At 31.6% G+C, this 26,801-nt stretch overlaps 2 protein-coding genes across 5 annotated transcripts in view; one reads left to right on the forward strand and one right to left on the reverse strand.

The window, feature by feature from the left end:
• The window catches only part of LOC127707669 (dnaJ homolog subfamily B member 12-like), a 57,171-nt gene that overhangs the window by 21,997 nt on the left and 8,373 nt on the right, over positions 1 to 26,801 (forward strand). For 2 of the 3 annotated variants that reach the window (XM_052212321.1, XM_052212322.1), the window contains one exon: positions 622 to 4,321. In XM_052212321.1, the coding sequence (XP_052068281.1) occupies positions 622 to 731 (110 nt within the window). In that variant the 3' untranslated portion in view covers positions 732 to 4,321. Of the gene's footprint in view, positions 1 to 621; positions 4,322 to 26,801 lie in introns of those variants that run through there. The other variant, XR_007984981.1, reaches the window with a different exon arrangement.
• Positions 7,623 to 26,743, reverse strand: LOC127707670 (WD repeat domain phosphoinositide-interacting protein 4-like). Of its 2 annotated transcripts, none has more exons than XM_052212323.1 (12): positions 26,627 to 26,743; positions 24,862 to 24,958; positions 24,357 to 24,431; positions 23,779 to 23,883; positions 21,384 to 21,483; positions 20,747 to 20,841; positions 19,249 to 19,322; positions 18,293 to 18,415; positions 17,631 to 17,716; positions 16,360 to 16,461; positions 9,705 to 9,823; positions 7,623 to 8,693 (listed from the first exon to the last, which is right to left on the reverse strand). In XM_052212323.1, exons 2-12 carry the CDS (start codon positions 24,905 to 24,907, stop codon positions 8,587 to 8,589), a joined length of 1,032 nt encoding a protein of 343 aa, XP_052068283.1. In that variant the 5' UTR covers positions 24,908 to 24,958; positions 26,627 to 26,743; the 3' UTR covers positions 7,623 to 8,586. The 2 variants fall into 2 exon arrangements, with proteins under 2 accessions (XP_052068283.1, XP_052068284.1); XM_052212324.1 differs by lacking the exon at positions 26,627 to 26,743 and adding an exon at positions 26,582 to 26,600.

Raw genomic sequence — 26,801 nt, forward strand, 5'->3', positions numbered from 1 at the left:
TTCACAATTTACTTTTAAATCTACAGGCCCGGAGCTCAATTTTTGGAAAATTTTAGTTAAATTCTGTTGGCCTGTAGAGATGATCTTAACAGGCCCGAAAGCAATGTTACAAGCCTGGGCTGCTGGGCCTGGCTAAGCGTGAAGACTGCTTTCATGACAAGCCTGGGTTGCTGGGCCTGGCTAAGCGTGGAGACTGCTTTCATGACAAGCCTGGGCTGCTGGGCCTGGCTAAGCGTGAAGACTGCTTTCATGACATTAAGATTTTTAATGAATGTTTAGCAATATACTCATCGTGATAAAAGGATTAAAGTTTTGTACGTCAGATGCCTGTTTCATCGACAAAAGACTCATCAGTGACGCTCAAATAAAAAAAGTTAAAAAGGCCAAATTAAGTATGAAGTTGAAGAGCACTGAAAACCCAAAATTTTGTGAGGTTTTGCTAACTACAGCTAAGGTAGTCTTATCCTGGGGTAGAAAATGCTTAGTATTTTAAAAAGTTCAAAGTTTCAAATTTGAACTTTCAGGTCATTTAGATTTTGGATGAATGTATAGCAAGTGATTACTGTGTAGTTTGATATTTCTTCAGTTTTACTTTAATATAACTATTCTTTCTATTTCCAGAAGAAAATATGTTGTGGAAAGCCAGAAATTATGCAGATGCTAGGTTATATGATAAAGCTTCAAAAATGGAGACACCTTCGTGTGACAGATTACAAGAGATATATGCATGATTATAATTTATTAAATAGTTGTTTAATTTATATGTGATATCAATCTTTTATTTATAATTTTTTTTTAATTGTCTGTCAAAGCTTATGTAGCTTATTAAAATTTATTCAAACCTTAATATTAAAAAGGGCTTTAGCTTGCCTTTTAAAGACATATTTACACTTGTATGCAAATTTGTCTGCCATTACTTTAAATCACACAAGTTCACGCAGAATTTTGCATCACAATTTTAAACATTTGTAGTCATAATTAAAAAGTGATTTTTGCATGGCGTCAGGTTATTTGGAGCAAGGTCTACAGTTGTTCATAGCAAATTCAGCTAAATACCCAAAATGTAAACGTGGCTTATGTTATATTAATAAACAGTCAAGATAATTTGTATGTTATAACTAAACTCGGAAAAATAAAACAATCATGCACATGTTCTTTGTTGGATAAATTTTTATCATAAATTTGCAGTTTCATTTTAATAAAACTTTTTCCATTCTGACAGTTAAAAATTTAAATCTTCATGAATATTCATTCAAGTTTTTCAAATTGTTCTTTCATTGATATTTCTATGCTCAAAGGTAATAATAAATGAATGATACTTTGAGATTACAACTTTAATTTTGATATATAGTCTTTCGTTAGATTAGTTACTTCAGAAACAAGATTTTTTGTTGTAGCTTAGTAATTTTTGCCAAGTAATTTGACAGATTTGTTTTAATATAATTTTGTTAATTCTCAGATATTTAACGTAAATGTAGTGCTGTTTTGTTGGAACAAATGTGATGATGACTGATTTAAGGTATCATTTTTTCTGTTTTTTCTTCATTTCAATTTGTATATCTATTTTCATACAAATATCAATCATGTTTATATATTGCATATGATTTTTCCAAGTGAATTTAAAAGAATGCATTAATATTGTAAATGTTATAATGTGATTTGTATTGTCTTTTGGTTAGATTTTAATCTGTACTTTATAACTGTTTGATTTAACAGAATTGTGTAGAAAATACATTTGGATTAGTTCCTTATCTTGTTTTCATGTTGTGAAAGATATCAAGCTTATGTTCTTAATGAAAAACAAACAACTGTTCATGGTATGAACAAAACATGATATGAACAAAAAGACTGATTTTGGCTCAAGTTTATTTTGGGAAATATAAGCCTGTTATGAAAGTTGCAGACATATAAATAAAACTAGGTTTTAATGAAAAGACTATTTTAATTCTGCAAATATTTCATGATCTGAAATGTTTTTCTAAGGCATTTATCCTATATGTTGTAGTGTCGATGAAACTTATCTTAATCATGAAGTCGGAAGTGTTATGAAACCTTATCTGTATCAGAAATTTCTTGATATTCATTAGTTAAGGTTTATATACAACTGGGACAGTGTTTATTTTTCTGGAATGGCCTGTTCAAGGCTAAGGAAAGAATATGTATATATGTAGCATTGTAAAATATCCGTAACAACCTCAAAGGTCTGAATATATTGTAATTGTAATACAGTATTTGAAAAAATGGAGATGTAGTTTATATAAGTGAGACAGCAACCAAAAAAACACATAAAAAACCCAGAAGACATCTTGTAATTATACAGAATGTTAATTCAAACCTTGAGGAGACTTCACAGTAACTTATACTGTTGAAGTGTTGAGTATAAGTATTTAATGTTGTGGAAGCCAAAATTAAATATCAAAGTTTTGTCACTTTCATAACAGCAGATCTGTAAATGAAAGAAGTTACTTGAGATAAAATTCTAAAATGTTTGGAAAAGATCCAATTTATTTAAAACAAATTAAAAGACTGCAAACTATCCTGTAATAGTAAATTAATTCACCATTTATTTTTATTTTAAACATGTCTTATTTTGTTAAAAAAATTATTTTCAAATGTGATTTTATATAAATTACTATAGATTTTTTTTTGGCTAGTTGTACTTAATAAAATCAAACTAAAATTCTTCCTTTAGATATAAACATGTCTTATTAATAAAACAGAAGGTCAAATATAATAATTTATTCCATGATTTCTTATTCCAAGGATTGTTGTGTATTTTGTAATTGTATGTATGTTGTGAAGAGTGTGTTTTTATATGATGTATGTAGATATAAATGTTTTAAGAGCATAAGAAGGATGAAATAGTGTGATATATTGTTAAATTGTATATTTGTATGCATTCAGCAATTTATAAAAGTTTACAGCATGGGTCACTCACCATTTACCAATTTTCTTGTAAGTGGTCACTTGTTTTCTGTTTGTTTCAGAGAATATTATGTAGAGATTATTCGATGGCATTTCAATACCACACCCATATCAACCTGATACCAATACAATCCCTAGAGCTCTGCTAGAGGGATTATAATAGTTGAGGGTTAATTATTGAAAAGGCCATATTATATACCTAAAGTAGATGTTTTGAACGTAACTTGTAGTACTACAGATTAGGGGTTTAGTAAAGCCTTTCAATCCGTGACTGATATCGATGTCATCACAGTTGGCTGAAACAGCACGATTGCCATTAATGGTATTACACATGAAATGTAATTTACTTGTATTTATTACTAATTATGTGATAAATAAAACTAATTGATTGCTATAGTGTAAAGTTAGATATATCCAAAGCAAATTTACTTGAACCAATTGTTTAAAGATGTTCACTTCTCTGTTTCAAAATCACAAGGTTTTTAAAAGACTGTTATTAATTGATAGCATATGAATAAAGAAACTAAAAAAGCAGAAAAAATTAAGGGTATGGTGCTTGTTTTCGAGATATAAGCCATTGAAAATTTTGCGGAAAATAATTCTCTAGATTTTTTATACATTTAACATTGGCACCTTTTTTCTTTCAAAAATGATGAAAAAATAACAAGGATTTTATAAGATTTTCAAAGATGACATTTTAAACTATATTCAAATTATGGAAAGAAAAGTAGGGGTTAGTGGGCAAAATTTTTAATGGCACTACATGGATAAAACCAGAGGATTCCGAATATGTGGCAAAAATTCAAAAACAAGTGGAGCGAACATCCTTTACATGAGACTTTCCATATTAAAAGTAAGCAATGTTTATGATAACAATTTGAATAGAATTGACCCCTTGCAAACCTCTTAATTAATGCATGAGTGACCTTTGCTATAAAATGTATCATATGATGTGTAATATTATTACCTCACCTTTTATGATAAACAAATGAACACATCATATGAATGTTACATTGTTTAGTTGTATTTATGATATATGTACAATAACTTCTTAAAATGAGGAGACATAAATATTGGCTCTGGGAGTCGTTTGTTTCCATAAAAAAAAGTATCATTACTTCGTCTTAAATTTCCATGGTGATAAAGTATATGTGACTGAAAAATCTTCAAGATTTTTTTCGAGGAAGATACTATGTATAAATTTGGTATTGCATATTAATAAACAGATTTTTGTGTCTTCTTTCTGTATAAGGAAACTCAAATGATTTTAAATATATTTAAACGAAAAAGATTTATTCTCCAAATTCTTCTGTATTGAAGTTGTAATGTGTTCAGCAGATTTTGGAAAGTTTTTATTCCTTTGATAGCAACTGTAAATAAACAATCTCACCATTTAGTCTGATTCTTACTTATTACAGCATAAAATACACCTTATTCATTGCCATTTAGTCAAATCAGGACTTAGACAACTTCCTGTTTGGGTCAAGTGTTGCAAAAACAAAGGTCATCAGTAAAGAGCTAAGATAGGAAAAAGTTTAGAAAGCACACATTTTGAAACTTTGATAGATTATGATTCACTTTTTTTAAACACAAATTAAAGTAATAAAAATGCCTTGTTTGAAGTGTGTACGATGGTTTAAACATTTCTCTTTGAAAAATTTTATGCATATAAACATTGTTTAAACAGGGCCCCAGAAAGCTTCAACTGGATGAAAAAGTTGTGTAATTTTAGAACTTATCTATATTTGAATAAATAGCAATAAGGTGTATACAATTTTTAACGCAGCTGCTCCCATGTGAGCCAAATTGACAATCTATGCCTTTTCAAGACAAACAATGCATTTCAAAGTCTGCAAAAAATGTCTACTGATTGAAACCATATTTTTGATATAGAGCTTAAAAACTCTTCTAAGAATATATTTGGGGAGGATATGTGGTGTCAATGCAGGACACAAAATCACTCTGTATTCATGAAAAAAATAAGAACCACACTATATTTGGCTGTTCCTAATCTCAAACTCATAGTGAGGCCTTCAAGACTATTCACCATTGACATTACAGCTGCTTATGAGTCTGCAGATTTCAACCATGAGTATTCCTATGAAGGTTTATTCTGACGGAACAGGAAAAAAAAATACCGAATACTGAACCATGAAATAAGGCCTCTGTCTGACAGACATGTATACTTTCAGTTATTCTATATACCAACTATAAATGTCATACTATTTGTAATGACTGAAAAAAAGGTATTTGGCAGTTTTTGACCCTTGAAAACTTGGTCCAAACACAACAGAAATATGCCTAGAGATATGGATTATCCACCTCTTCTGAAATACAAAGCTTTATATTAAAAGACAACACTACTGTCACAGGATGAGCATTCTGAGGTCTAGCATTTCTCATTCTGTGACATTGTAGAATAGACTAACAGCTTTTTGATGCAACAAATCAGATGTTTGACAAAGATTTTTCAAGCTAGTTTGTTTATATTCTAGAGTGGTGAATACAAACTTTTTCCTAAAAAATATTATTTATGAATCTTAACTATGTAATATGGAATATTAAATAAGTGATCAATGGGTATATCAGTCATGTAAAAAGTGGCACAAAATACAATCAGTTTGACCATTTGACTATTTCAAGGCCCTGCCCCCTGGTCATGGTCCAGTGACTGAATTTATAATCAATTTTCAATGTTAAGTTTTCTGCTTAAAGTCAGTTTGATAAGAACTACTTGTGATAAATCAATGATATTTTTATACGACCGCAAAAAAATTTTTGTGGTCGTATATTGGTATGACGTTGGCGTCGTCGTCGTCACCCGAAGACACATTAGTTTTCGCACTCTAACTTTAGTTTAAGTGAATGGATCTCAATGAAATTTTACCATAAGGTTTAATACCACAAAAGGAAGGTGGGGATTGATTTTGGGGGTTATGGTACCAACAGTTAAGGAATTAGGGGCCAAAAAGGGGCCAAAAATAAGCATTTTTGTAATTTCCAGACATAACTTGTGTGTAAGTGTATGGATCTCTCTGACATTGTACCACAAGGTTCCATATCACAAAGGGAATGCTGGGATTGATTTTGGGGGTAATTGCCTCCAATTTTTAGGAATTAGGGGCCAAAAAGGGGCAAAAAACAAGCATTTTTCTTGTTTCATGACAATAACTTGTGTGTAAGTGTATGGATCTCTCTGACATTGTATCACAAGGTTCCATAACACAAAGGGAATGCTGGGATTGATTTTGGGGGTAATTGCCTCCAAATTTTAGGAATTAGGGGCCAAAAAGGGGCAAAAAACAAGCATTTTTCTAGTTTCATGACAATAACTTGTGTGTAAGTGTATGGATCTTTATTAAATTGTACAACAAGGTTCCATATCACAAAGGGAATGCTGGGATTGATTTTGGGGGTAATTGCCTCCAAATTTTAGGAATAAGGAGCCAAAAAGGGGCCAAAAACAAGCATTTTTCTTGTTTCATGACAATAACTTGTGTGTAAGTGTATGGATCTCTCTGACATTGTATCACAAGGTTCCATAACACAAAGGGAATGGTGGGATTGATTTTGGGGGTAATGGCCTCCAAATTTTAGGAATAAGAAGCCAAAAAGGGGCAAAAAACAAGCATTTTTCTAGTTTCATGACAATAACTTGTGTGTAAGTGTATGGATCTTTATGAAATTGTACAACAAGGTTCCATATCACAAAGGGAAAGCTGGAATTGAGTTTGGGGGTAATTGCCCAAAAAGTTTAGGAATATGGGGCCAAAAAGGGGCCAAAAATAAGCATTTTTCTAGTTTCCAGACAATAACTTGTGTTCAAGTGTATGGATCTCTCTGAAATTGTACTGCAAGGTACCATACCATAAAGGGAAGGCTGGGATTGATTTTGGGGGTAATTCCCTCAAATTTTTAGTAATAAGGGGCCATAAAAGGGCAAAAAAACAAGCATTTTTCTAGTTTCAGGACAATAACTTGTGTGTAAGTGTATGGATCTTTATGAAATTGTACTGCAAGGTTCCATATCACAAAGGGAAAGCTGGGTTTGAGTTTGGGGGTAATTGCCCTAAACGTTTAGGAATTTGGGGCCAAAAAGGGGCCAAAAATAAGCATTTTTCTAGTTTCCAGACAATAACTTGTGTTCAAGTGTATGGATCTCTCTGAAATTGTACTGCAAGGTACCATACCACAAAGGGAAGGTGAGGTTGAGTTTGGGGGTGATGAATCATAAGGGGGTTCAAAAAATTTGGGGGGGGGGATTTTTTTTCACCATTTTTTTCTGGAAAATTTTAGATTTATATATAAAAGCAAATAATAATGATATGGTTTGAATAGGTAAATTAAAATTTTTTAAGTTCTTGGACCACATTCATTCTGTGTCAGAAACCTATGCTGTGTCAAATATTTAATTACAATCCAAATTCAGTGCTGTATCAAGCTTGAATGTTGTGTCCATACTTGCCCCAACTGTTCAGGGTTCGACCTTTGCGGTCGTATCAAGCTGCGCCCCAGCGGAGCATTTTATGTATGTATAAGGTTGCATAACTATCAGTACATGGTCATGGTCCAGCGACTTTGAATTGATTAGCAATGTTGCTGTCCATCAGATTGTCTTTGTTCGAATTTTCTGCCGACGAGACAAATCTCTTGTGTCAACAGTTTATCATTTCTATAAAACATTTAAAACAACTATATAACTAATATTATGTTTTATTCCATCTTTAAAATATGAAATGGCAACAATATGATTATAATATAAATACTTCTTATATGAGCACAATAAATGTGAGGTAAAAAATTGCCATTGAAAAAGCAACCAAACATTGCAAGCAATTTACATAATCTAAAGAACAATATACAATCCTCAATGTTAGAAACTCATCAGATATATGTCATATACAATCCTCAATGTTCGAAACTCATCAGATATATGTCATATACAATCCTCAATGTTAGAAACTCATCAGATATATGTCATATACAATCCTCAATGTTAGAAACTCATCAGTCAAACTATAAATAACCTAAAGTTGAAATGCAAAATTCAATATTTTTGCAATCGTCAGATATTTTAAATAATCAATAAATCATTTTTAAGAAAGAAATAATGGAAAAAAACTTATTCAAGGAAAAATAACAACAAGTGATTTGAAATGAAAAACTCTTGTTGGAAAAATGTGAAGCCATGATAATAATGGTTATTCCATGAAAATGAATGTGGGTGGGTAGGAAGGAACATTTATTCTTGGACATGGTCTTGGGTCTTTTGTGGTTGTATGTCCATTTGGTGTATACAAAGATACTAAAAGATATTATATTGGTTGTGGGTGGTATTAGAAGTATCTTCCAACCGTGATGTCAAATTTTCCCCCCTTCAAAATGTATGATCAGATTTTGCTTTGCTTCATGCACATCTTCATATATTTTACTTACTAAATGAGGATTTTAATTTATATAAAATTTATGGACAAATAGACCTGTACACGTCTTAACTTAATTTGTAAAGGGTAAAATAATGATAACAATATCTCATATAGCATTTTGAGTCAGATAAGCTTAAACAAACTTTTACTTAAAGAATTCAAAAGTTAAAGAAAATTAAATATAACAAATCACATATTCATAAACATAAAATCTGACTCAATTAACAACAATTGATTATTCCAAATCATCTCCCATCTCCAGGAAATTGTCATAAGCCTCTCTGTTACAATTGCCGCCTGTAGTGAACACATATTTATGAAATGTCCCATCAACACATATTGCTGAAAATATAATTATAGAAATGATAATAAATCCAATATCTCATTGCAAGTATTACATCTAAAAAGAAGATATCATAAGATCAGTTTGAGTCCCTAAAATTTGAAAGTCAAAAAGTATTATAAATCCATAGACTGACATCAACATATTAACATAATTATTGTTTACAGGAAATTAACAGTTTTTCTGATATCAATATTTGAATATTTTATTTTTATTACATGTATTCTTTAGGTCTTCAAACTTGTTGTATTTAAAGAAAAACAGCAAAAATAGATATATAATTATAAGCCTCATATTGAGATCTTGGTATTTATATTTTGTTAAGAGCAACAACCTTGCCTAAAAATGTTCTTGCTACAAGAAATCTTAATCACAGATGTTGATGAGAATAAAATATCTTTCTGTTGAAGATGTGCTCATATGATATTTCCCCAAAAATTAACAGATCAATTTTGACATGATAATTGCTTGACACTTGACCATAGCTGGTGATTATGTTGACCTCATTATTTTTTTTTTTGTTATTTGGTTGCCTCCTCATTGACATATACCATACAATGAGGGCATTCATCTCCTTTTCATATTGTCTTATTATAAAGCCTTTTTGTCAAGCCGTGATGCATTGCGGGGGACATAGAAATACAGGGTGTCCGTCTGTCCAGTCTTGTTAGCGCGCTCACATGTACAATTCGTGCCAGATTTTTATAAAACTTATATCATAGGTTCATATCAGCAATGTCTTGGATAAGTTCAAACATCAGTGCCGATCAAATATTTTTAAAAGGAGTTATGCCCTTGGAAATGTTAATTATATTTTAGAAATTGCATTGTATTTGCTCTCAAGCCTTCATTTCTCTTAAGATATTTGTAAAAAGTTTTAAAGAACAAAAAAAAAGTTTTTTTTAGTTATTGCCCTTGGATAGATAAAATATGTGCAAAAGGGGACATTGGAACTCTGTTCTTTTATAATATTAGACTTATCCATTTTTTAATGAATTAAAAAAACTTACCTATCACAGAATGGCTTGGTCCAAATGCACAAATACATGCACATTCAGCAGCTACAGTGAAGTTAGCCAAACCCCATTGTGATTCAACATATGTCCCTAAAAACCCCATCGTCTTAAATCTACAAGAAAAAAAGGGAAACTATTATAAACTAACATTTTTTCAACATTGATAATCAACCTGTACCTTTTCAGTAAGTTTACTTAAGGGCATACGATACAGTAGAGATTCCTCGTTGATTTTTTCTTGAAATTTTGGTACAAGGTCAATTTCAATGTGTACTTTTGAAATATGCAAAGAAAAATATACCTTCATGACTTACTTTTTGAGATAATTTGGTTCGAAATTTGCATATTTGGAGCGAAAACCCTAATATTTCACAAAAAAGGACTTTTAAGGAAAGTTACAATACTTTTGAACGAACAGTCATAACTTAACCGGGTTTTTTGTAAAATGTTCCCTTGGTCCATGGCATGACCATTCTGTAACAAGTTTAAAGTTAAACCAAATAATTATTTCAGAATTTATATTACTATTAGTGAAATAAAGAAATTAGCAATATTTTTGCGTCTTTTCAGAAGTGCAGAAAAAGTTCGGTTGATTTTTTCTTAAAATTTTGGCGGAGCGTTCTTTAAACATTATTTGATTGATTGCAAAAGAAAAAACTGGGGGTCCATGTGCTTGTTTTTTCAATAAAAGCAATAAACCTTGATTTTGTAATGACAAACCAATAGGTTGCCAATAGGGCGCTAAACTACGTTGAAATAAGTTTTAATCGCAATAACGTCGTGAAATCATTCCCGCCGTTCACGATTAGGCTGTCAAGTTCATTGGTATAGCCAAGGTTTTTTTCGAAAACAATGATACAATGTATTAATCATCAAAATTTCAAAGCTGGTTACTCGTAAAATAGCATAACATATTTGCCAAACTTTTATGAATTGTTACGAAACTTGGATACAAAAATCAAATACTTTTAGAAAAGAAAGGTGCGGAAACAAAAAAGATAAATCTGATAAAAAAAAAATTTGCATCTCTGTCCGACATTTGTCCGTCAACTCATGTAGACAACACAACTTGGGCATAATTTCAATTATTCAAATAGCCCCGACATGACAAAATATGAAACAATTATAAAGTAAGTGGGATACTATAAAGATAAGGACAGTTGGTATCATTGCCAATGAGAACAACTATCAACCATAGTTCAAAGATGAACGAAATTAAAGGTCACCGTACGGCCTTCAACAAAAAAAAAAACCACACTATAAAGTCAGCTTTAAAAAGCCCCGACATAAAAATGTTATCAATTTAAACAAGAAAACTAACGGCCTACTATATAGGCATTATATGAACACAATACCATACCCACATTAACTCGGGTCAGCTTAGAACTACTCTGAACATGTTTAAAAAGTGAATATTTAGAGCTGTTTCGAGCAAATTCATGTCGTAATTATCTCAATATAGTCCATTACGGTGTAGTTAAACATTTCATAGGAAGTACAGCAGTCGGTATTAGAGCATGACATTGCATTATTCTGTATCAATAGATAAGTTGCATAAGCTTGTCTTCAGGGTATTTCTATACCCCTCCCCCCAATTCCGTTGTTGTTGTTGGGGGGGGGGGGGGGGGGGGGGGGGGGGGGCATATTGTTTTACCCCTGTCTGTATGTCAGTCCGTCCTTCTGTCTGTCATTCCGTCTATAATACGGGGCTTATAACTGTGTCTTTTTAACTGACAGTTCTTTTTCATACACATGTACACATATATATTCCACTGGGTTAAATTCTAAAAATGCCGTTTAACTTTTTAGTATACTTATTCAAAGTCAGGAACAGTATTGGGTGTTGTCTTTATTTATCATGCTATTTGTCATTTTGTTGATAGTCTCTGTTAAATTTATCTGTAAAATTTTCCATACGATTTAGAGTTTGCAAAATGGTGAAGATACTATGTTTTGATCAAGACAGTAAGTTGATATCTAAATTACTTATTGGGCTTTTTGTGTAATTAGATTTCTGTCTCATCGACGTATTATTATTTACACATCTTTTATTCATTTCCTATATGAAATAAAACGCATACAAAATTATGAATGTGGTTCGATTTTTTTCTCATTTCAAGTTAATACGGTTGACCTCATTATTAATGAATAAATATAACAATTTTCTCGTGATATGGCCGATTTTCTTAGCAGTTCTTTGTTTCAAATTCGTGCAACCGGAATTATGACGTGATATGGCCGATTTTCTTAACAGGTACTTTGTTTCAAATTCGCGCAACCGGAATTATGACGTCAGTGGATTTTCCGCAAATGTGACTACATTTAACTCGATGTCGCGAAATGTTATCGTTCTTATTAGAAACTTCTCGAAATTACAACGTTCTGATTAACAACGTCGCGAAAACAACACGAAAAGATTTGAAAACGTTATTATCTGCCCCTGCTACTGTATCGTATTCCCTTAAATACTATATTAATTTTTGATAGGCATTTCATACAATTATATCTTTTTAACTTTATTTGTGTGAAGGTCATATGAAATAGTATCTGAAATACTAAAAATTAATAATTAAGTGTTATAAAAGTATGCAAACCAAAAGTTTATGTCTGGACCAGTGATGTTGTAGTCGGACTTTTACAGAAAAAAACAGAAATCAAGAATGGGAAAAATGACTATCATAAATCAAAGAATAAAATTGATCTTCCTTTATAATTTATCCTCAGTTGTACATACATTGTAACTTGTACTTATGGCTGCTTTGTAAATAAAGAAATGTTGAAAATCACTAAATAGAAGATACTTGTTAAGGTATTTTACAGGTGGCACTAAACTGTTGAAAATTACCAGTACTGAGGAAGAATGTAATCAGGGGCGGATCCAGGCATTTTTAAAAAGGGGGTTCCCAACCCCGGATATAGGGGGGATTCCAACTTTATGTCCCCATTCAAATGTATTGATCGTCAAAAAACGGGGGTTCCAACCCTCAGAACCCCCTCCCCCCCCCTGCATCCACCACTGGTAATCTTTAAGGGTTCATTCCTCCTATTCCCACTTTTTATAAATCTGGTAAGAAAAGTTAAAATTTCATGTGGGAATAGGGGGAAAACTTGTGCAAACAAAGGATTATACTGTATAAACATTGTTTAATCAATTTTCAATTGACAAGTGTTTTTTTGATAGGTTAAAGGTTATTTTTGTATGTGTTAAACTCTGTGTTTTTAATTCAAATTAATATGAAAGAAATGGAAACAAATATAAGTAAATTTATTTTATTTCTTTTATAACACAAATTCAACAGTAGATTCAAGCAAGCATTATAATATGAAACACACAATACAAGTTAACAGCACTAAAACAAACCACACATTGTAGCACACACATTAGAAATTCACTGTATATAAATCTATTAATGTTTAATAATCTATTCAACGCGAATAAGGTGGGAGGCTGCATCACCAAACTGTACTGTTGTAACTTCCTAGTTGCAATATCTATCCATAAGCTCTTCTAATCTGTTGTTGATTTCGACATACTTTCGTTTTTGGGCCACTCTCTTCCCATCGGCTGCATACTGGATCATGGTCAGGGATTAGCTTCCTCATGTTTCAGTAGTTTTATGAGTTTAAAGATGTTTGGATGTGGGTGCTGGACATGTTTTATCAGCTTGCTTTGCCATCCCTCTAGATGATGTGTAGTCCTCAGTCCCTGTGTTGTGTAATGGTCTCATCAGTATTTTGTTACATAGTCTGTAAAGGGCGTGTAGTTGCTGTTAGTATCAATCTGATCTATGTCGATTAGGGCATTGAACCACACATCTTCGACCTCAGCAGTAGGTAAAAGTGGAAGGACAGCGGCACGGCGTTCTATTTGATGAATGTTGTTGTCTTTCTTGTATGGAACCCGAATCCCCGCTCCTTATGCTTTTCTCCAGATGCATTGTATATAATGGAAAAAACAAACATCTTTGAGTAAAGTCAGGAACCTTGTGTATACCTTTTTTTTGTACTAGTTCGCTCTTGGCTGGAATTAAACTGTGTACCAGTGGATACATTGCACCTTCAACCATTGTGTGAAATGTATAAAGTCTGTGAAATTTTCTTTTTGTCGAAAGTAACCGGTAGGGGCCGGGAGAATCTGATATTAATAAATTTTCGTCAATATTTATTATTAGGTTTTTAACTTCTTTTTCAAGTTCACCATTTTCATTTTGAAAGGAACCTATGGAGCTAAAATGGTGGGAAAGGGCATTATTTCTCTCATCCGTAGCCGTTTATATTTTGTCAAAATCATGTGGATCATTAAGCTCTTTATGTCCTATATCGGTTCGTTTTATTTTAAGGAAATTCCAAAACCCTTTCATTTTATTTTTTGCGTTTATACATTTTTCATTAAACTTTCGGATTTTAGCTGAACGTTCTTTTCTTTTGATGGCCTCTTGTACTTGTGCTTTCCGATTAAAATAGAAATTTAGGTTTACAAATTCAATGATTTTTTAATCTTACTTTTGTTTATCTGATTTATTCTTTATTTTAAGGTAATTCTTTGAATAGGAAAAAAACATGTTACAAATAAACAGTGGATTAATTTTTTTTTTTCAAAATATACTTAAACAGTGAAAGAAATGGTTTATTCCTGCTATTCCTACATTTGATAATCTGGTATTTAAAATGTAAGAAATTCATGTAGGAATAGGAGGAATGCTTGTACAAACATGGGTTCAGGGACAGTCTATACAACGGGACTTACTAACAAAATACCTCAAAGTTCAAAGATCTATATTTAAAAAACTATCCGTGAAATCTTTTCAAAAACAGCATTTTGCAATGACAAAATGTATAAAATTTCATAAAAATGTTACTTCATTAAACTTGAACATATAGTTATGAAGAACACTTCGTAAATGTGAAATGATTTGCTTTGAAGTCATGTGACATCAGCGACGGCACAGTTCTGTCTGCAAAATTGTATAGACATTGTTATAAGTGACCAGTCCCGTTAGTATAGACTGTCCCTGATGGGAAAATATTTAAGCACTGTAATAGGAATTGTTACAAATACATGAGCAAAACAAAATCAAAATTATAGGACATTAGTCAACATATAGTGCAGTGACAGATGTGTTAAAAGTCGTCTAAATTTTGAGTTTAATCTCACAAAATAACACACGGCTAAAAATGGTCTTAATATCAAGACAAATATTATACTATATTTTCCACACTGTCGTAAGAATTTTGTAAGGTCATATTTTTCGAAAAATTCGTTTTAATGCCTAAGAGTATATTGGAAAGTTTGCAACCCTTTTTTACAAAAGTAAAAAGAAAAACTTGAATCACATGATATTTGCTTTCATTTAATGAATATATTTTTTTCTCGCTATTATCATAAGTTTTGACTGTTTAAAAGTATATAACTCTTACTTCTAGGTTTGAATGAAGAATAGAAGTATCGGCGATGGCATGCCTTCTAAGAGTTTTATAGATTGGTTAAAAAAAGAGCTCCAAATTTACTACTAGGCTTGGTCTTTTTCATTTTGATAAATTTTATACTTTTGTAGCATTCATTCTATAGCATCAACGCCATTTAATAAGAACATAGTCAAAATAAATAAAGATCACTGTACAAAATAATATCCCCATACAGATATCTATTAAACTTTAAAAACAAAATTCCTATTTAGGGTTTATTATTTTTAAAACATTTTTTTTTTTACAGAAATACATTTTTTGGGGACTGTTCTATTCTATATTCTCTACAATGCATCTTCTTTTTTTTATTATTTTTTTTTCATTGTAATAATCCTTTCCAGATTACCTGAACTTACCTGTATTTCAATCAAATTTAGATTGCTAAAACAACAAAACACCTTATACCAACATCTATTGTTCTTTGTTTGTAGGAATAGAAGGAATATGAATTTATAAAATGTAGGAATAGCAGGAAGACACCGAAAGAAATATGTGTTCTTTTAAAAAAATACAGGTAAATCTTAGGTCAATTATTAATTAACCTTGATTGTTATAAAAACAAATTATTTATCAAAACATCTATTGTTATTTTCATGTGGGAATAGAAGGAATAGTGATTTTAAAAAGTGGGAATAGGAGGAAGACACCTCTTTAAGGTTGACATAATAAACGTGTGAAAGTTAACAAAACACCGGAATTAAAGAGACTTCTCATAAGGGCTATTCCATTAAAATGTATGTGGGAGGGTAAGAAGGGAAGTTTAATTATTGAATGTGGGTCATGAGTCTTTTTTCAGTATGCGTCTATTACCATTATGCAAAATTATCTAAAAAATGGTTCTTGGTTGTAGGGATATTTTGAAAGTCCCTTCCTACCCTCCCACATACATTTTAATGGAATAGCTCTAAATAAAATCATAAATATGAGGTTATTACACAGTTTCAGGAAAGGTTTATGGGTGATTTTAAGGTAACTTTTAAGGCCCATTCAACTTTGCTTATCATAAATGGACTTAAGAATTTCAATTTAAATATGATTTATTCATAGTCCTGAATATGCATTAGATATTTGCTTTTGGACAGTAAGCAAATAATAATCAATCAATCATTTAATACCATTTATAATTTGTGATATTCCTGTCCTGTTGTATTAATACCAAATATATTTGTTTATTCCAACTTACGTTGATCTTCTATTAAGTTCCATGTCTTGTACAGCAAATATATGCACTGTCCCTTTATCACTCGATGCACAAAGAAACTCAGAATCATGACTGAAATTTATACTGAAAAATAAAATATTCTCAATCATAATCTTAATTTTTCAAGTATATTCTTCATATTTCATATAATTATTCTTTTAATTTAAAATTGTAAAATGCAACTTCAGAAAAAATGTGAGATTAGCTAAAGAATGAAAACTGCTGAAAGAATATCATGCTATAATCAATACTTTTGATTCATTTATTTTTGTGGGTACCAATTTTCGTGGATTGAGGAAAACTTGCATATTCGTGGATATTTAAATTCGTGGTTTTGGAAAAGTTTGCATACATTCCTTTAGAAAATTTGTATTTCGTTGAACATTTTAATTCGTGGTTCCCCTGTTCCCACGAAATCCAACGAATATTAATGAATCCACAGTACATAAAATGCAGAAAATTCGTTTTAAAAGAGAGTGAATAGCATGTGTATTGGTGACCTTCATCCACTGCATGATCTTAAATGTTCCTCCTGATGACCTATTTATACATAAAGTGGTGTGTAGTAGTGTTATTGATTTGATTTTAAGATTTTACCCTGAGTATTTTATCAGATAATGGTGTGTGTTTACCCATGTGCTATTACTTTAAAGTTTACCCAACATAATTAATATGAGGACCAACCAACAGGATCCCCTGGACTTATCATACAATATTTGAGCTGAGTCAGATAGAAATCGACCATATGCAAATGAATATCAATACATATGTTAACATATTTCGGTTTGAAAAATCTCTACCGAAAGTTTATTAACTGTTTGAAAATTGAGATGTTATGAGACCCCTAAAAAACAATCCATAATTCATCTTTTATTTCGTATTTGAATGTTCCAAGATCTATATAAGTCTTATACATGTACACATATACATGCACTTGCATAAGGTCGATTTCTATCCGACATAGCTCATTTTATAGGTGAATAAGGTGATTTAAACATGCTGCTAAGGATAATCACAAGAAAATCAAACTTATAGTAAATATTTGTTTAAGGTTGATTCCTTTCAGCTCAGAAACTGTTACAGATATGCAAAATCCATTTTAATAAATCAATCAACTCATGTCATGAGAAATCAAAGATATAAATTCAACACAAAATGGAGTTAAATATAAGTTGTATATACGAAAATGTTAACTATAAAGAGTAAAAATCTGTCTTATCACACTGATTACAATGGTAGAATTTGTTACAAACCAGTATACTACTGCAGGATCAGCTCCTCTCCTGAACTCAGCTATCTTCTTCTTTGTATTGATATCGAACACTCTTATCAATGTACCCTGTAAGTTAAACAACATCAAATCAACAATGTTCTTTACAAATGAATTTATTCATCTTATTTAATCAAAATTTTAATGTATGCAAAACACATTGACAATGTACACAGCAAATGCATAACTTTCTTGTCAGAGAAACAGATTATATAAGTGACATTTATCAAACAATCCCAAAAAAGTAGGCAGAAAATTTTAAGTCAATACCATATTTTAATATTTTTTAAAACAAAAACACCTTTTTTATTCAAAATCAATTTGCTAATTTTCATTTAATAAAATATGCACATCTACTTATTATGCACAACATCTGTGCAAATTTTTTTAGCATCCTACCCATACTTTTGGAGGTTTTGACTATCATAAAAGTTCTAGACTGACAGACAGACAGATGCTGATACAAGCATTAAATGCCATATAAATGTAAATGATTCTATATAAAATATGGACAACAAAAAATGAAACAGACTGACCTAAGTTTAATTGGCGCTTACCTCTCTTTAACTAAGATGTTTTAGATATTAGGAAACTTTTCATAAATTGTTACACCCTGGGTTAATCCTAAGTATAAGTTCCCTTTACCTTTTTGGAAGCTGTTGCCAATAAAGTACCTCTCTGATTGAGAGCTAAGCATGCAAGTTCCGTCTGATGGGTACTGATTATCACAGGTGCTGTAGACTGACCTGGCTGTGCTGTGTCTAGATTCTGAAAATATAATAAATAACTTTTAAATTTGACAACAAAAGCTCTTAAGACATGCCAAAATTATAGGTTGCATTTTTGATTTCCTGTAATAGTAGAGTTAAGAGACAAATGTACCAATTTTAAAGTAAGCACCTTTAATCATTTAATCATAGGGTTCAAACAGCAACATTTCTATTAAATAACAAATAATTCAGCCAAGAAAAATCATGTTTTTAACTTAATGATCAGGTGCTTGCTGCAATCTTTTTTTTATATTTCTGAAATTTGTCATAGTACAAAAATAAACAGATAATTGCATTTTACTGTTGAGAAGGGTAAGAGCTATTGAGGTCATTTGTATTTTCTAAGTCTGCCACACTATAAGGCAGGTGGGACTTTCTCCATTTCCAACCTTAAAAAATAACAAGTTGAACTGTAAGCTATTGCTCACTAATGATACCCCCTTTGGTAAACAGGAAGCTGGTAAGCAATGGATATGGAAACCAATCACAGGGTATAGCATGATGGAAACTAAATTTTAGGAAGCTCTGATTCATAGTTCCTGTTTTCATCGTTGGCCATTTTGTGCAAAAAGATATAAGGATTCTGTAAATAGGAAGTTGATAAGTGATGAATTTGAAAATGCATTACACATTACAGCATGCTCACATGAAGATTGATACCAAATTTCTAGAAGCTCTGATTAGTAGCTCCTGAAAAAACTATGACAACTATTTTATGGGATGGATGGACAGAGGCATGAACTGACAGACGTAAACCAGTATACCCCTGACAACCTTCCTTCCAAGTGGGTGTATAATTATCTGAATATATTTTTTATCTAAAGTACAAACCACAATTTGAACACTTCCACATTTTGGTCCAGGAAATGCTAGAGTTTGTCCAAGTGAACTAACTTCACATAGACCTACAATAGAATCAAATGAGATTTTAATAAACAGGAGAACGGCAATCCAGTTATAATGGTTACCTTATCTATAAATGATGGTAGTGCCATAATCAAATTATGTAATGGCAAAACTTTTATAAATGATGGTTCACAGAAAGATTACCTTAGCTGTATTTGGCAAAACCTTTCAGAATTGTTGGTCCTCAATGCTCTTCAACTTTATACTTTTCGATTGGCCTTTTGAACTTTATTGTTAGAGCATCACTGATGAGTCTCTTGTAGATGAAACACGTGTCTGGCTTACAAAATTTTAATCCTAGTATCCATGATAAGCTTATTTACATCAATATGTCTTTAATGTACTTTGCTTTTACAAATCATTGTGATGGTGAATGTCAAATTGTCAATTATTTAAGGCTAACAAATTTATCTTCATCCTCAATATTCATGATACATTTGCCACTGGGTGTAATGCAACATAAAATGAACCTGTATGTTATTTTGATTAACAGACTTTTAAAGAATTACTATAAGCATACTATGAAAAATGAATGTAAACATTTGTCCAATCAAAGGATTGCCAGTATTAATGGTTGATTAAGGAAATTAGATGTCTGATGGTGAAACTTGTGCAAAAATTCTTTTTAAATACAATACAAAAAAAAGAAATTGTGTGTGATGAAAAACCTTATCAATGAGAACTTTCATTTTTAGCAGACTTGGGCTCTAGGTCATAAAACTTTACCCAATACTCAGAGTACACTAAATGAAGTATTTTGATTGGTTAATTTCTGAGTTTAAGTATGATAATCATGCTTTTAATATTTCATTTTTGATAATCTCGTCTAAAGCTGATACCATACTGACACAATTTAATCCCATTCTTTTTGTTTTGTTTTAATAAACTTTATTTTTACCTCTGTATCCTTTTATCTATATTTTTACTTTTCATATTTTAAATCTTTTAACTTATTAAACATATGGTATACTATAAGCATCCCATTGTCTCATTAAAAGGAATCCAAGTGGTATTTAAATCATAAATTTTAACCTAAATAGCACATAATTTTAAATACTTGTTTTTAAAATTCACAGTCTTACCTGTATATAAAGTTTTTAAACATAAGCACCCCACCACACTGTGTAAATATCCATGTAAATATTTGATTAAGCATTAAACCTATATCCCAAGTGGGAGTGCTCCGATATATAACGGAGGAAAATACCTGTACAGAACAGAACATGCTCAAAATTTTAATGACAGCAATGCCTGTATAATAACCAGCTTCTGAGCATAACATAATACTGTTGAGGAACAAAGTCAGTTCAATTAATACATAATAAAAGCTCACCTGAGAGTAACTTTCTTGTTTAGTGGTAATAACGCTTCTATGTATTTCTAATACAATTCAGTCTACTCAATATTAATTTTAAGTACAAACCTTTAGGATTATCTCTGGTATCAAAAGAATCCAGTTTGTGAGGATTGTTAGGAAAAGTAAACACATGAACTTGGTTCCTTAGCACCACTATTAACCTACAATGAAGTAACTTTGTTAGACCAAGACCCAGTTTCACAACAGAATTTAAATATAACCAGTTTATATAGCAATTTTTTTTGTGATTTAACAAATGAAAAACCTAAAACTGGATTATAGAAATCTAAAATTGAGCAAAAATGTATATTAAAGATTGAATTAATATTCAAGGTTAAAAGCAGACACAACATATCAAATAAAATCCTTAATTAGGGGAGGCAACACAGTTTTAGGGGAGATAACTCTTAATGTGATGTTCTTCTTTCAATATTCTTAGTATTGTTTCCTGTTTTGATAATAGTCAAGTTATTTCTGAACCTACATTTTTGTTCATGTTTTTAATGTTTGCCTTAAAATTAACCATGACAGCTCATACTTTTTAGGAAATTTTGACTTAGAGATAAAAAAAAACAGCAATAACATCAATGTTCCATTGCTTTAAGTTTTGTCAAGTATGTAGAGAGATTACATGTCATGAATTAATTCACCATATCAATAAATAAATGTCTTCCTCATTTCTTTCCCTTTCAATGTATCTTACCTGTCTGTTTTCATTCTAACATTAACAACAGGTTGTGAGAAAGTGATATCCATCACAGCTTTCTTTTGTACATCTTTCTGTGATTCATCCCATATTAAAACTAAAATAAATATAGATACAATCTTAAACATACATTAATTATTCCACACATGTTTCATTAATAATCAAAGAAAATTTGCTAAATAATGTCTCAATTTTCCTAAGGGCTGTCTTAGTGAAACATAAATGGAAAGGCGATTTGAATCGAAATTATGGGTTGGTGTCAAGTACAGTGAATATTGAAGAGATATTCTTAATTTGCCTTTAAAAAAGGTTACCCAATTTTGAAAGTGCCTTCCTCAGTATGTTTAACTGGAACAGCACTAATATTTTTTTACGAATTTAGTACACATATAATTACATTTTGAAGATTATTGAATTTCTTCTGTGAAGGATGTTTTTTGAGTAATTTTCTATCCGAATATAGAATTAAATTGTTTTGTTGTTTGTATGGAGAGAATATATGTGTATGATTTAAACTGCTATATAATACTTTAAGTATATATGAATAAAATATAATTAAACTAGTAACCCCATCTTCTATCAATATCATTATTTACATGTAATAACCACAAAATTTTTACATGTTTTTGATTGACATCATATTTCTAGTCACTACAGAACTTTAAAATTATAAATTTGTTTCTCTAGTTCTTAGCTGTTTCATCCTTTTGATGACAGTTGATTACTTTTATTCAATCAACGTGTTTGATTTCATTTCTTCATTTGTCAAAAGTCAATTATGATGTCAAATTTTCTTGCTTTCATCTGAATTTCCTATTATGACATCACAAAAAAAGCAACCATGCGAGATGATATTACATAGAAAGAACACATCTTTTTGCAAATCATTGGAAAAGAAGGTTTCAGTTTGTCTACATATCATCAAAAATTATTATAGAAACAGATTCTACCACCAAATCTCATGCAATACGATATTTCTCCACTCTCAAATGTTAAGTTTTAAATATTTAACTGTCTTGAGTAGAGAAATATCGTCTCACACTTGATGCAGTGGAAGAATCTTATTTTTTTCTGTTCCTAAAATACTTACGAAATGAATAATAAATAATCATCACAATTTCCCCTTACCTGCTTTTTCATCAAACTTCGGGAGACTACCTCCTCCTATGATTGCCAAGAGGTTTGTTCTATATAGCATTACCCGTACCTGCTTTTTCATCAAACCTTGGGAAACTTCCTCCTCCTATGATTGCCAAGAGGTTTGATCTATATAACATTACCTGTACCTGCTTTTTCATCAAACCTTGGGAGACTACATCCTCCTATGATTGCCAAGAGGTTTGATCTATATAACATTACCTGTACCTGCTTTTTCGTCAAACCTTGGGAGACTACATCCTCCTATCATTGCCAATAAGTTAGTATTATATAACATTACCCTTACCTGCTTTTTCATCAACCCTTGACAGACTACCTCCTCCTATGATTGCCAAGAGGTTTGTTCTATATAACATTACCTGTACCTGCTTTTTCATCAAACCTTGGGAGACTACCTCCTCCTATAATTGCCAGGAGGTTTGTTCTATATAACATTACCTGTACCTGCTTTTTCATCAAACCTTGGGAGACTACATCCTCCTATGATTGCAAAGAGGTTAGTTCTATATAACATTACCCGTACCTGCTTTTTCATCAAACCTTGGGAGACTTCCTCCTCCTATGATTGCCAGGAGGTTTGTTCTATATAACATTACCTGTACCTGCTTTTTCGTCAAACCTTGGGAGATTACCTCCTCCTATGATTGCCAAGAGGTTTGTTCTATATAACATTACCCGTACCTGCTTTTTCATCAAACCTTGGGAGACCACATCCTCCTATGATTGCCAGGAGGTTTGTTCTATATAACATTACCTGTACCTGCTTTTTCATCAAACCTTGGGAGACTACATCCTCCTATGATTGCCAAGAGGTTTGTTCTATATAACATTACCTGTACCTGCTTTTTCATCAAACCTTGGGAGACTACATCCTCCTATGATTGCCAGGAGGTTTGTTCTATATAACATTACCTGTACCTGCTTTTTCATCAAACCTTGGGAGACTACATCCTCCTATGATTGCCAGGAGGTTTGTTCTATATAACATTACCTGTACCTGCTTTTTCATCAAACCTTGGGAGACTACATCCTCCTATGATTGCCAGGAGGTTTGTTCTATATAACATTACCTGTACCTACTTTTTCATCAAACCTTGGGAGACTACATCCTCCTATGATTGCCAGGAGGTTTGTTCTATATAACATTACCTGTACCTGCTTATTCATCAAACCTTGGGAGACTACATCCTCCTATGATTGCAAAGAGGTTAGTTCTATATAACATTACCCGTACCTGCTTTTTCATCAAACCTTGGGAGACTTCCTCCTCCTATGATTGCCAAGAGGTTAGATCTATATAACATTTCAACATGGGCAACACTCCCAACATGTTCATGGCCTGTAAAATAAATAAATAGTTCAGTCTAAACTGTACAGCTACAAGACTGTAGCATAAAGCATATGAAAATTTAACAAAAAAATGACACTTTATAAATTTCATGCGGCCAAAGCGCTTTTCTGGATGTACCTTCATCAGGAACGCTCAAAGCTCGAATATTTGAAAGCCAGGATATATATAAGATGTCAATATTTTTGACAATCGTGTTAATCATTATAAATGGCAAGACGTTTTTGTACTGATCATCGTTCATTCAAACTGCTATATTTGTTATAATGTTGCCAGAGTAAATGAGAATGTTTTCATCAGCCATGTTAGCATATCAGTAAAACTGTCTTTTTTTTTTTAATTTAATGTTAGTCATATTTATAATATATGAATAGTGTTTTATAGTATAAACTATTTCTATTTATCACTAAAATGAAAGAAATGGAGGTCTTTAAGTTTAATAAAAAAAAAAACAATACTCTCACCCAAATAAAGCTTTTGTGTCAATGGTTCAACATTGTAAATTCTCAAACCAGACTCTGTTGAAACAGTAAAACATCCTACAAATAAAAAAGATATATTTACAAGTCATGTGAAATATATACTCAAAATTCAACAATAAGAGTCATGAAACTTGTAAAAATTGCTGTATCTGATTTGTGGGTTTTTTTTTTTTTTTTTTTTTTGGTCACTGGAATACTGACTTAAAAATTAATGAATTGGAGAGTGTTATCGTACTTGTCTCAATATGACATTGTCAGTGGTTGTTGTTGCTTAGATCTAAGTTTTTTGTCCATTATAGAATTTGGTGAAAATGGAAGATCTTTTATTTCTGAATTCATATATTATTCACACTTAATTATTATTAAAGACTGATTCAATAATTAGACTATATTTCAATGTCTAAATATTTTTGTTTTTTTATTTATTGTGTTTTTAGGTTGATGTCTTATTGACTTATTACATACATTTTTATTTATATATAATTACCATGATCTTGATTAAAGTGTAAGGAAAGTATTCCATTTGATGACATCACAGATCCATGTACTTTCAAGTTTTGATACTTCAAACTATAAGCTTAAGCCTGGAATAAAGAAAACATATTTTTATTGAACAACCTATTGAAAATAATGATAAGCTTTGCTGATTCCTACATTTCATTCAATATCATGAATATCATTATCTGATTTGTTCCCTTAAATATTCACTATCACATCACATCATTTCATCAGGTGGTTTATACCTGCTAGGAAAAGTTCATAAGAATAGAAGCTTTTACAATTACACCAGTGTACATGAAGTAAAAACGTTTACATTTACATTTCTAGTTGCAGATAAGCCCTCATATTAATATCTTGAGGTCTCATCTTTAATATGTTAATAGAAACACAAACTTATAACATTTAAAACAAACAGCAATACAGATATGTTATTGTCATGTAAGCATCTAAATATGTCACACAAAGCCCTCATTAAAAAACTTTTACATGCAATACTTAAGTTTACATGCAATCAAAATTATGAATGAGCTGTTTTTTTTTTTACTTTTCATATTTCAATCTTATTAAAAGGAATACAATGAAATCAGCTTAAATTGACACCCCTAAACAGACGAAATAAATGAAAATAGAAAAAATCAGCTGAGTGTTTAGGCAACATCCTCAATGATAACTCAAACAATCGCTTAGTTCCCTGTTAAAATTTTTCAAAGTTTAAATTCAAGGCCATCCTTATATCTATTTCATTTAATCATCATCAGTATTAATGGTATTAGTCTTTAATGACTTAGAAAATTGTGATTTTTTTCATTCAGTCTCCAATTAGTGTTTACTTTTGCAACTTGTAATTAATCACATTGTGACAAGTCGTTTCCCTTATACCGATTTTGATGGCAACAGGACTTTGCCATGAATTCAGTCGGCCTGCATGTATGTACTGTTAGATTCCTCTGTTGTATTCAGAGCACCCCTCAAGAGCTTTAAAGGTACAGTTGAATCTGTGTACACTACCTATCGGGGCTAATTAAAATATGTCACTAAAGTATTTACAAGGACAATCCCCACCTAACATAAAGGGGGTGATAGGACAGCAGAAAATCTGTTGGATGAAGCTGAAGTATTCGGAGAGAACCACCAGGCTGCTCAGCGCTCAGCAGGAACAGACAAACCTGGCAAATCATTAGTGAATTTATATCCAGGTCAAAGATGGGGTCAACTTTGACCAACCAAGGCCCCCAAAGTACAAATTATAGTTTAAACTCTGGTCTGGGTACCAGAGATGTGTGTGGGAGGCAGAAAATCACCATTCTGATGTACTGAAATTTCCAGAGCCCTGAGTCAGAATATATCTTTGGAATCTGCGACACTTGAACTATTGACCTCTTACAATCACTTTTCCTTTGTGGCATCAGCCATTTTCTATTGTGACCTCAACATTTTACAGGAACCTCTGTGATGTCCTGTAATGGTGGACAAATAGCAATAAGGTGTATGGAACCTGTGACCTCAGAACTGCCGAAATTGGTCTAGACCCCCAACCCTGCAAGTTTTAGTTTTTCAAATTGCAATATTAATCGTCGTTTGGACTGCAAGATTATGCCCTGCTCTTCATCACAACTTAACTTCGATGCTGATGAAACAAAATATATTTTGATAAGCTAAAGCTATCAACAGATCAATAATCACAATGATGAACAGATGAACATGACCTAAGAGTATTTGTATTTTGTTAAATATCATTCAGCAAAGACTACGTTTAAAAATGAGAACTGTTCTGTGGTTCTTCTATTTTCCCGAGTTATGGTATATATACAGAAATGTAATGAATTTTCCCAGTTGGTAATTTTTCTCAAAATAAACAAAGCTGAGTCCGTCTTGTTCTTGGCAATACCGTCATTTATATCTATTCAATCAAACATCTTAGTGATT

Source organism: Mytilus californianus, unplaced genomic scaffold (genome assembly GCF_021869535.1).
Source record: "Mytilus californianus isolate M0D057914Y unplaced genomic scaffold, xbMytCali1.0.p SCAF_7, whole genome shotgun sequence".
Classification (NCBI taxonomy): domain Eukaryota; kingdom Metazoa; phylum Mollusca; class Bivalvia; order Mytilida; family Mytilidae; genus Mytilus; species Mytilus californianus.